At 46.7% G+C, this 12,240-nt stretch overlaps 1 protein-coding gene across 2 annotated transcripts; it reads left to right on the forward strand.

Annotated features, from left to right (window-relative positions):
* The first annotated feature begins 2,756 nt into the window (after positions 1 to 2,756).
* On the forward strand, positions 2,757 to 10,752 carry flad1 (flavin adenine dinucleotide synthetase 1). 2 transcript variants are annotated; one of them, XM_076970790.1, is made up of 8 exons: positions 2,757 to 2,792; positions 3,581 to 3,788; positions 4,016 to 4,772; positions 5,447 to 5,594; positions 7,111 to 7,209; positions 7,543 to 7,732; positions 9,948 to 10,021; positions 10,192 to 10,752. In XM_076970790.1, the coding sequence occupies exons 2-8, from the start codon at positions 3,630 to 3,632 to the stop codon at positions 10,325 to 10,327; spliced, it is 1,563 nt and encodes a 520-aa protein (XP_076826905.1). In that variant the 5' UTR covers positions 2,757 to 2,792; positions 3,581 to 3,629; the 3' UTR covers positions 10,328 to 10,752. The 2 variants fall into 2 exon arrangements, with proteins under 2 accessions (XP_076826905.1, XP_076826906.1); XM_076970791.1 differs by lacking the exon at positions 2,757 to 2,792 and adding an exon at positions 2,799 to 3,082.
* The last annotated feature ends 1,488 nt before the right edge of the window (positions 10,753 to 12,240 follow it).

Here is a 12,240-nt window from a genome sequence, read left to right on the forward strand (position 1 = left end):
GTATCAGCACAGGATATAGACCGATCAAATAACTAATAAACTTACAACACACAGAGACTGTTAATCCAACTAAATAAAGGTGTCAGCTGTAAAATTCTTACGATCTTAGATTGTAATTTAGATAAGACAGACTTAAAATACCACACGAAGCATAAATTCAGACAACAATGCTTGCTAAGAAATTATATTAAAGCATTATTTCATTTTAGGCCTCCAGTTAGGAAAATGGGCATCTTAATTTCAGGCTTGTCAGACTATCAACTCTATCAATATTATGCAATATATATATATACACACACACACACACACACACACACACACACATACACTCACCGGCCTCTTTATTAGGTACACCTTGCTAGTATCGGGTTGGATTCTCTCTTTTGCCTTCAGAACTGCTTTCATGGCATAGATTCACCAAGGTACTGGAAACATTCCTCAGAGAGTCTGGTCCATATTGACATTATCGTTTCACGCAGTTGCTGCAGATTTGTCGGCTGCACATCCATAATGTGAATCTCCTGTTCCACTACATCCCAAAGGTGCTTTATTGGATTGAGGTCTGGTGACTGTGGAGGCCATTCGAGTTTCCTGTTCTTAGCTGACAGGAGTGCCACCCGGTGTGGTCTTCTGCTGCTGTAGCCCATCCGCTTCAAGGTTCAACATGTTATGCATTCAGAGATGCTCTTCTGCATGCCTCGGTTGTAACGACTGGTTATTTGAGTTACTGTTGCAGTTCTATCAGCTCAAACTAGTCTGGTCATTCTCCTCTGACCTCTGGCATCAACAAGGCATTTGCCCCCACAGAACTGTCGCTCACTGGATATCTTCTCTTTTTCTGACTATTCTCTGTAAATCATAGAAATGGTTGTGCATGAAAATCCCAGTAGATCGGCAGTTTCTGAAATACTGAGACCAGCCTGTCTGGCACCAACAACCATGCCACATTCAAAGTCCTTAAATCACCTTTCGTCCCCATTGTGATGTTCAGTTTGAACTGCAGCAAATCGTCTTGGCCATGTCTACATGCCTAAATGCACTGAGTTACTGCCATGTGATTGGCTGATTTGACATTTGTGTTCGTGTGTGTGTGTGTGTGTGTGTGTGTGTGTGTGTGTGTGTGTGTGTGTGTGTGTGTGTGTGTGTGTGTGAGAGAGAGAGAGAGAGAGAGAGTAATACTGTAATATATATGTACTATCACGTGCCTCAGGTTTGACCATCAGCAACATTTCATCATCCCATCAGCCACTGCAGCAGAAGCATCAACAAACCTGCTCTGAATAATTTCAGATCAGTGTAAGACATCCTGCAGCATCAGCGTATACGCTTGCTCTAACAACAAAATATGGTGCACTGTAGACCATGCACAATAAATGTTCACTGGCTGCAATAATAACACCGTACCACTAGGGGTCAAGTCAGTTTAACTTCAAGCTTTTCTAAAGTTAACCGTCTAAGAACTAACGAAGAGGATTGTGTGCCATCCCGCTGCTCACAGTCCTTCTCTAAGTATTTTGCATTGTCCCAATACCTGATGCAGAACATTCATTAAGCCTTTTAAGAGCAAAGCCGATGGGATCTGAGAAACACCAGAAGCATGCAGTGCCCTCTGCGAGCTTCAGCAGGGAGGAAACTCTTCTCAGCGCATGCGACTTGTGCCTGCTGTGCCACAAGCCCGTGCTTAATTAACCTCATGTATTCATCAGCATTCATTCATTCATTCGCGCTTTGCGCAGCATGAATTAGTACGCGCTGAATAATGCTGTGCGTTGAAGTGCACAAGAGGACTGCAACCTCTCACCCGCTGGTAGAATATCTCCTCTGGAAAAGAGCTCTCAACGCTAGCTTTGAATAACAGGTTTTTATTTACTGCAGTTTGGAAAGCTCAACCTCTATGACAGACCAATCTGATCATTTTCTGTTTTCAGCTCATTTACGGTTCTTGTGCTAATACATTGTGGCGAAGAAAGCTGGAATCGCTTGATTTTTGGGACGTTGGACATCATCCAGTCATTACAGCTTAGGTCCATATCACCCCGAGCCCTCAGGTATCAGATAGAATTGTCCATTTCCTGTTTCAGAAGCATTCATCACTTTAAGTTCTTTAATAAAACTATCTTGTTCATTTCAGATTTTATTAATATCTCATCAAAACGGCTGTTCATATTCCTGGACAAAGAATAAACTAATTTCGGTTCGGACGTTCAATATTGTCGGTCACCACCTAATTCATAATCCTTACAGTAACAATCAATTGAATGTAGATTATGTTAATACTGTGTAAAACAATTTTCAAATAACTGTCAATTAATCGTTTGCCAGTCTTATGGATCCCAAATGAACACAGGCAAAAAAAAATACAATTAGCAAAAGTCAAGAGAAATATGTATTTGGCTTCCTACAGTAGTGAGCTTATATATTACGAAGGTATTATTTAATGAGGTACAATTTTGTTTTAAGAAATAACCAATTCGCTATATAATATCAAAATACATATAGGAAAGGCGGCCATGTGTCCGAACAGAACTGCGTTTATTCGGGACGGGAACGGGAGGACCGAGCAGGACGCAGCACGCGCGTCCGGTCATTTGGAGTAATCGCGCGAGTCCCTTCGGGGCGCAGCGCTCCAATAGCGACACTTCCGGCATGTTTTCTATATCCCGCCCTTCTTTAAGCTTATTGGTCTGTTCAGAGGCAAATCAATTCTACGTCCGGCCAACACTGCGTTCCAATTGGGTTAGAGAGTGACGGCTAAATGACATTCAGGTTGTTACACACAGTCGTTTATTTAGGTGAGTTGTTCGCGGGGCTGAACGTTTATTTTAACTGCCGCGTCCAGATTTGATTGTTGTTCTGTTAATCTCTGTATTACGATCTGAGGACAGTGACAATTACCCAGTGACGTTGTTCATCCTAAATACCAGACTTAAGTGTCTATGAGAACCATTGGTGATTCAACGTGTATGCTAAGCTAAGCTAAAGCGGGGCGGTGCGACGCCCCATCCGTCTGTTAACACTGATGATGGTGTGACCGACACGACCACAAAGTTGATGTTTATTCCGACAACGCTAATTAAACAGGGCAAGTGTATTTGTCGCGTAAATGTACTGGATTAACACACACACACACACACACTCTCCGAGGAGGTGAGGGACAAGCCTGTCAGCTTGGTCATCTAGTATAGGTCTGACAGGCTGCGTGTTTAATTACAGTTATGCAACACACATACATTAACTATATAACTACATACTTCATTTCGAGATTCCAGAATAAATCGTGCTCAGTTCATTATAAGTGAAAACACCTCATTTGAGACGTGGAGATCCGGACCACAGTAAATCTGCTCATTCATTTTAATAGCCAGATATATTTGGTTTATGGATGTCTTCAAACATCATTTTAAAGTATACGTTTCTGAGCATCTCTGACAGTGTGAAGTTCAAGTAAGAACTGTTGGAGATGATCCATCTTCAGCGTGCATCCAAAGTGCTGACCAGGCACCATTCTAATGATGTGATTTCATATCACCTCGTATCGTTCTTCACGCCCTTTTCACTGTGTGTTTCACCGTGACCCCAGGGCATGTCTTCCTGCCCCTTCGTGTAGACCCCCCCACTCCCAGGACTGGATGCTTCAGGCATTGCCGCAGCTGAACAGAGCAGTGGCGAGGATCCGCTGTGTGGGAGCTCACATCACCAGCATGGCCCAAAATGGCAGCTGCTTCTCCACCGAGGAGCGAGGAGAGGTCACAGCTGCTATTCTCATCATCGGCGATGAGATCCTCAAGGTGAGAAGGTGGCAAATGCAAATCGGTTGTATGACACATTATGAGCAGTGTACGTCTTGTTGGCGGTCCTGCGTCATGGCACAGTTCCCTAGTGATCAGTGATGACAAAAACGGCTATGTTCAGGTTTGAGAGTCAAGGACGTAAAGGGTCACGGCGAGGTCAATGAACGATGGCTGAAAAATCTCTATATATCCATATAGTGCTACAGATGTGTTTTCTGTGTCAGGGTCACACCGTGGACACGAACAGTTCCTACCTTTGCCGAGGGCTTCGGAAGCTAGGAGTCTCCGTGCAGCGCGTCACCGTGGTGCCGGACGTCCGGGAGGTCATCGCCGAAGAGGTGGCCCGTCTCTCGCCAACCGTCACCCACCTGATCACGTCGGGCGGCATCGGCCCAACGCATGATGACGTGACCTTCGAGGCGGTGGCCATGGCGTTCGGGGAGGGTCTGTGCGCCCACCCGGAGCTGACGCGTTTGCTGGAGAAGCACCTGGGCCACGTGGACCCCCAGGGTGGTGCCGCCAAACTGGCGTCCGTGCCCGCCTCCGCCCATCTGCACTACGGAACCGACCCGCGCACCAGCCTCCCGCTGCGATACCCACTCATCAGCGTCCGCAACGTCTACATCTTCCCCGGGGTGCCCTCTCTTCTGGAGCGGGCCTTCGACGGGCTGGCGCACCTGTTCGCCGGACGCACCGCCTTCCACACGCGGCAGGTGTTCGTGGACGCCGACGAGGCGGAGATCGCGCCCGCGCTCGCCCGGCTGCAGGCCCGCTGGGGCCGGCGCGTCGCCCTGGGCTCCTACCCGGACTGGCTGAGCAACTACCACCGCGTCAGGCTGGTGCTGGACTCCGAGAGCGCGGAGGAGGTGGGCGGGGCGCAGGCGGAGCTGGAGGCGGAGCTTCCCCGGGGCAGCGTGGTGCGTCTCGTCACCGACCCAGTGGCCGTCGCCCCTGAGGACGTGTACAGTCTCTCGTGCAGCGGTAAGACGCAGGGGCAGTAAAGGGTACATATGTGGACTGGGCTGAGATGATTAAACATCTCTGCAGGCTTCAGTCCTGCTAATACATCTGTAACCAGATCTGGGGTAGTGTGGGTGTGGGTGGTCACCCTGTACTTTTCTTCTCTGGTCACATATTGAGTTGTGGTGTGCTTTTGGGACAGGCCCATGTGCTCTCACACTGACTAAAGGCCTTTTAACTGCAGAGTTTGGTACCGATGAGCTCTGGTGGGTCAGTACCGATGAGCTCAGGAGGGTCAGTTCCAAGGAGCTCAGGAGGGTCAGTTCCAAGGAGCTCAGGTGGGTCAGTTCTGATGAGTTTAGGTGGGTCAGTTTTGATGTGCTCAGGTGGGTCAGTTCCAATGTGCTCAGGTGGGTCAGTTCCGATGAGCTCAGGAGGGTCAGTTCCAAGGAGCTCAGTTGGGTCAGTTCTGATGTGCTCAGGTGGATCAGTACCGATGAGCTCAGGTGGGTCAGTACTGGTGTGCTCAGGTGGGTCAGTTCCTATGAGCTCAGGTGGGTCGGTGGCCTATTCCGCTACAGGTTCACGTTGCTTCCTGTGTGCCGGTGGACTGGAACTCTGATCATTGGACTTACTGAGAAGTCTGGAGCTTGGTGTAACTGCCAGGGACCAACGGCATGTTCGGTGTCGCGCAGGGTCGCCACTGGGCCAAAAAGTGTGTTCGGCTCTGCGGACCATCGAGGCAGCGCTGGAGCGGTACCCAGCAACCGACATCTGCGTGGGCTTCAACGGAGGCAAGGACTGCACCGCCCTGCTCCACCTGTACTACGCCGCCCTCCGACGGTGAGGGAGAGAAGCCGCCTTCTCCGCCGACTGATCGGTAACTCTTCCGTGTAACAGTGTAACAGCCCCATTAATTATAGTGCAACGTACTGATTAACGAGGCGTAACGGAACTCTCGTACTCTGTATTTGTACGATGGGCGGAATATCGCTACATACAAAGTAAGTACGGAGTGAGTATAAATACACGTATACAATTACACTTAATGGTGTAGTTATGCTGTAATACTGGTGTAACACTGGTACTGTAATGTGAAGTTCTTACTTTTAATGAGGGTACATTGTATTTGTGCCCCTGCTGTTACTATTTACCTCTATTTTCAGTTTCTCATATTTTGTTAGATTATGAGAATGACCATATACTAAAGATACCCTGTAATTGATCTTGGAGCATACTGTGATAATGATGGGCTCATGTTCGACATCGAGACTATTTTGTGACATTTGTGTCGTCTCCTTTAACATAGTCCTAGCGAAAAGTTCCTTTTGTCTCACAGTTGAAAGACACAGTGCTTCAAGATCACGAGGCCAAGAACAGGAAAACGTAGCGTGTAGCGTGAGCCAATCTTCCTTTCGGGACAGACAGCGGGAAGTTGTTCTTTTGGGAGATTAGGGTGTGACTGCTGAGTCATCCCAGTGAAGTACAGAGGGCACTTATTCTGAACAACAGGCTATGAAGCTTAACAACTCATTCCTAGTTTTAGCACATTGGAGAAGAACAGATGTTTACATTAGTATAAGGAATTACAGACCAAAACACAACCACTTCCTGTCAGGGAACCTCAGGTTTACCTGCTTCCTTTCTTGTTTGATCATCCTTACGCATATTAACGCAGGTCCTGTCGTTAGTCCAGATGCACTCATAATTACAGAACAGGATGACACACACTTTGGGGCCTTTTTGTGCTGCAAATTGAAACCTCTACAGTTGGTACCAGATACCGGGGCTTGACAGATATATCATATTACTCTCATTTACGTCTGTTTTTGAGTAAGCTGGGAGATTGCATGTGCTAACTGTCCTATTTTAGTGGGACAAACCCGACACCTGAAGGACTAAGGAGCAATTTGGCTGCACAAGCGCAGGTCAGCCTGCGGTTCCGGGGTTTAGACGGCTGCACGGGTCGTTACCACGACAAACAGAATCCCTCCAGGTGCCTTTGATTATGACAGCGAGGAACGGTGTCATACGGAGCTCGTCCGGGATGGCAGCTGTCGTCCTGGGCGAACCGTCATCGCTGGCTTAGAAAAGGCCCTCGTGGCCTTATTTTCTTTGAAATATGCCCACCGCAGAACGCTTCTTTGTGGACGTTTTACCTCAGAACGACTGGAAATGCGAGTCTCTTTTCTAAACTGCACACACCTGCATCCCGTAAGCCCCACTCCGAATGCGTGGAAATTGGGCGTCTGAAGGGGTCCTCCGTCAACGCGTGTCCCCACGTGTCACCTTAAAGCAGCATTAGTTTGAGGAATGACGGCGGCAGCGATGCTGAAGTCTCTCTCTCCGTCCCTTTCAGGGTCCGTCCAGACAGCAAGGACAGAGTGAAAGCTCTTTACATCCGCATCGTCTCACCATTCCCTGAGGTGGAGAGATTCCTACAGGACACAATAAAAAGGTTACCGGCCATCCTCCTCCTCCAACCAAACTATCACGAACAAACTATGCATGAACAACGTCTCTCTCAAACACACGATTAAGAAATTAATATTAAAAGATTTCTTTGCTGTTTGTTTACTGCATGAAAATTGCAAGTGTGTTTCATGGAGAGACTGTTCATTTGATACTTTTCCAGATGCTTTCTTTTGATCCCTGTTGACTACACGACATTGTACATATAGTAGAACGGTTTGCCAGTGTCACCAAGAGACAGAAACAGGAGTCATTCCGAGTGTCACATCAGGAGTGTGTGTCTTTGTGTCTCTGTGTGTGCGTGTGTGTGTGCATGCAGGTATGATCTGGACTTGATCTCGGTGGAGGGCAACATTCGGCAGGCTCTGAGCGAGGTCCAGGAGAGGAGACCTGAGCTCCGTGCTGTCCTCATGGGGACCAGACGCACTGACCCCTACTCACGTACCCTCACTGCCCTCTGCCCCACGGACCCTGGCTGGCCGGACTACATGAGGGTCAACCCTTTACTGGTGAGCTCACACAAACACGTACACACCGTGTAATGCAGAGCAGTCACAAAGAGATGAGCGGAGTTGAATCATTCAATTCTAGGGCGATCAGAGAGAAACATATAACCGACAGGCTGAAGATCATAGATGAAGCTACATACAAAAGCTGGAATTAACAATAACCAGCAACAAGACAGAGCAAACACACGAATAACCGATAACAAGAACTAATATGACATGGGTAGAAACAGTGATGATGGGTGGAGACCTAAACAATGGGGCGTGGTACCTGAGGACCAAAATACATAGAACAAAACCAGGAAGCAAAACCAAAACAAAGACACAAGACAGGAAACCATATGGAAAACCAGGAAACCTCCTAATGAAATCACTGAATCTGCATCATTTTTACTGTTTCTCATATCCATCCATCCATCCATCCATCTTTATTTATCCCATAGACAAATTTGTTGCAGCACCATAGGACTCATGTATAGAAACATGTATCATTAAGATAAGATATCTAGAAACAGCACACACTTAGGTAGGACTCCACATATTAAAAAGTAATTCAGTTAAAGGCACAGTTATTATTTAGAGTGCTGATGCTACAAATACAACAGAGACAATGATCTGTCCAGAATTCAAGATGTTAAACCGGATAGGGTTGATAGGCACAGTTGTATTGATATGCTGTAAACTGTTGCTTATAAATATTGAAGAAAAAGTGCATGCTCAACATTAAGTCAGACTGCATGTAAATAAATATCTAAAGTATTAATATTTGTATTGATTGAACTATGACTATAGAGATATTGGTTTGTTAATGATTGCACTCATCATTACTCATCATTACTTAACTTCAGCAATGGAAAAAGAACTCAGATCTACCCCAGACCTACCCCAGACCTTCCTCGGACCTACCCCAGACCTTCCCCAGACCTCTCCGATCTATCTCGGACCTACCCCAGACCTTCCCCAGACCTTCCCCAGACCTTCCCCAGACCTACCCCAGACCTCTCAGATCTATCCCAGATCTATCCCAGATCTACCCCAGACCTACCTCAGATCTACCCCAGACCTCTCAGATCTATCCCAGATCTACCCCAGATCTACCCCAGACCTACCTTGTCTGGGGTAGGTCTAGGATGTACCTAGGATAATTCTGGCTTGGTCCTGACCTTCACAGCGGTCACTGGCTGCCGCATGGCTGTGTTTATGGCTGAGATGGCCTCTACGTGCCATCCATATTAGGCGACGTTGCGTGCAAGAGTTATAGGTGTGTTGAGTTTTACGAACCACTGTGACTCCTGAATGCAGTGTGGGACATGGAAGGTTTCATTTATTCAGACTTGGATCATAAACGTAAGTTTGGTATGAATTGCATTTAGTGATCAGAACAGGAGGAGCTCGGATCACGTGTGTTGGGGACCTGTGCTGTAACTGTTTGCACACTGTGGACAGCCAAGTGAATGTGGCACAAATACACACACACACACACACAGTCCAAAACACGCATGCGCACAAACACGTATGTACATACAAGCACAGAAACAGACCAGACAAGCAGGTAAACTTTCCGTAATGAACTGTTGAGTACTGAGAATCTTCAGTCTCTTATCACTCCGCGGGGCTGGCAGATATAAACTGGCAGTGTGAAAATGGTGATTAATGATGATCGGGCCCCCAGAGTCCCCGCGCTGCCGCTCAGTCATCTCAATCAATGCCACTTATGGATGTGAAACTGCAGACAATATTGTGTGTCAGAACTACAAATGACTCTTACTTTAAAACTTTATGGTATTAATGGCAGCATCTGATAGCCTGCTTTGGAAAAAATCAAAAAACAAATCTCGGGAGGTTTTATTTCGGTTTCCTCCGAGGGATGTTTCAGGCCGTGGTGAGATTTGAAATGGAGGGTACAGAAATGGGAGAAGGGTGCAGGAGCGTAGCCGGAGTGCTGGAGGTTGGCATCACGGTCAGCTGTGTTGTCATTTGAAGCAGACGTGGGAGCCGTACGTCGATAACATCTGCTTCCTGCTCCCACGCCTGTTCTCGCAGAACACCATTCTCTTTTCTCTCTCCCACTGACTGGCGTTGAGACGTGGCTGATTGGTCCTTTGGCATCTCTGTCCGTTTGACCTCCGCCAGGCTGACCGTCGTGACTGAGGCTGGTCAAACACACGCGGCTCACCAGCTCTTTGTTTAGAAAAGTCCGCTGTGTTTGTCTCTGCAGGACTGGACGTACCATGACATCTGGTCCTTCTTGAGGACCCTGTATGTGCCTTACTGCATTCTGTATGACAAAGGGTGAGTCTCCTCGCACCTCCTGCTCCGTGCCACCACCCGTTCCCCTCCGCTCTGCCACGCCAACCCCACCCGCACCCCCACCCTACCGTCTCCCCGCTTGGCTCTTAGAGCCACATCTCTGCCCGCCACTCCGTCCGGTAAGTGGCCCTTACCTTTTGTCTCTGCCGAAGGTACACCTCGCTGGGCAGCATGGACAACACCTTCAGGAATCCGTCCCTCCAGGTGGTGGACGACAGGGGCGTGACCCGCTACAGGCCCGCCTACCAGCTGGAGAAGGAGGAAGAGGAGCGCAGCTCCAGGACGTGACGGCACGGGTCGTGACCTTCACGACCCCCCCCGCTCAGGCGGGGAGAGGTAGAAGACAGAGGAAGGGCAAAGAGTGGGGGAATAATGGAGAGAGAGAATGTGTGTGTGTTTGTGTGTGTGTCATTTGAGTCATTCTGTCATCCTCACTAGATGCGATTTGTATAAAAACATCTTGTTTCTGAATCATTTGAATGAGTGTGCAGAATCCTGTGTGTATATGTGTGAACCAGACACTTGACCAACAGACTGAATAATGAGGGTTATAATAATACCCTAGTAGACGTCCATACGTCCATGTTGATTTATTTGAGTTGTTTTGATGGACATGAATTAAAAACCAGATTGACAACAGAATTACATTCAAATAAATGATGTAGTTAAACTCTAGTTGTTTAAATCATGTACTAAAGTACTATTTTAAATCCTGCATGTGCCAGTACTCATTTATTTAAAAAGAATCTACAATGGCAAAAAATATATTGCCTAACAGAATGAACACACAATGAACACAATGTACACATGACTGAACACAATAGAATGGACACAACACAACAGAATTGACATAACTGAACACATAAAAGTATGTAGACATAACAGAATGAACACAGACTTCTTGTATGCAAAACTATAAAAATAGCGCTAATGTTGCACCTTCTGTTCAAACACCGAAGATAGTTTACTACGGAGAATACAGTAATCTGTTGAACCGACGAGTTCGTCCTAGTTTAAACCATGCAGTGTCCCTTTACGACCTCACGGGTGCGGTGTAATCACGTTTTTATATATGATTACAATAAATTACTTTTTTTTTCTCTTCCAAGCTAGATTGAATCTGGCCATATCGACCCCCTCTCCCCGTCTGGAAATTAGTCAACGGTCTGGCAACGAGAATCGATGCGGGCCAATCTAATAAAGCGACTCGCTTACGGACGCAGCCCGGGACGAGCGGTGTGTTACACCTCCAATTACCCGCGCGCCTCCAGCACACACCCAATCAGCCTGGTTATGGGCTGTGACGTTGATAATGAGAATAATAACGTCGGTTTGGCAAGTTATTACATAATCAAAGTGCTGATTTCAGAGACGTAAGGAAATCAATGAAACTTTAATCTGCGTCAAAATAAGCGCGTTTGAGCTGCTCAGGTGTGTTAAAGCATGTATTGAATGTAGCGTCTCCCGTTTGTCCACGCTTCCCCTATATGAGATCGCCTGTCTGACTGCAATATTAAAGAAGTTTTATTTTAGTCTTTCTTCTTGTGTATGTATGACGAGAATTGGCCATTACGAGTGCAGGAGAATATATGTGACTAAATACGTTCATGGGGTGAAAATCCATCATGCATCGATGGGTTTGTTAGAAGAGAGTTTGTGTCGGGTGCAGGCGAAGCAGGTGTTCGTTGGTTTGGTCATCAAGGTGGTAATAAGGGGAAAAAACGTTCATCAAACGAACTCTGTCGTTTTGAGTTTATGTCTTGGAATAAACATGCACAGTTCATAGTTCATTCCTCACGTTCCTCATGCCCATGTATTTGAACCTAGACAAACTGCAACATTTTCAGTATTCATCTTCAGTACTCAAGGCGCTGATTATCATAAGGTCTTGACAACCTGAATAAACTCACAATGTAACAAATGAAATATTGCAGACATTAAGTTACCAAATTAAACTTATCAAATATCGACCAAATCAAAAGCTTGTTTTTTCGTCTTTTTAAATAGAGTAGTCGATGTGTTCAGTAAGACATTCCTGATTTTAAAGGCCCCATTAGCAGTTTAAGGAAACTCTCGCTTTGCAAACACAGCAGCACCGGGACCAAAGATAGAGAACTCCAGGGAACAGACATGTTGTTGCTGGTCCGTTTTGAGCAGCTACCAGATGAAACTGACAGATATCAGGGAACCCGTTCGGCCCA

This window comes from Brachyhypopomus gauderio, chromosome 13 (genome assembly GCF_052324685.1).
Source record: "Brachyhypopomus gauderio isolate BG-103 chromosome 13, BGAUD_0.2, whole genome shotgun sequence".
In the NCBI taxonomy this organism is placed as follows: domain Eukaryota; kingdom Metazoa; phylum Chordata; class Actinopteri; order Gymnotiformes; family Hypopomidae; genus Brachyhypopomus; species Brachyhypopomus gauderio.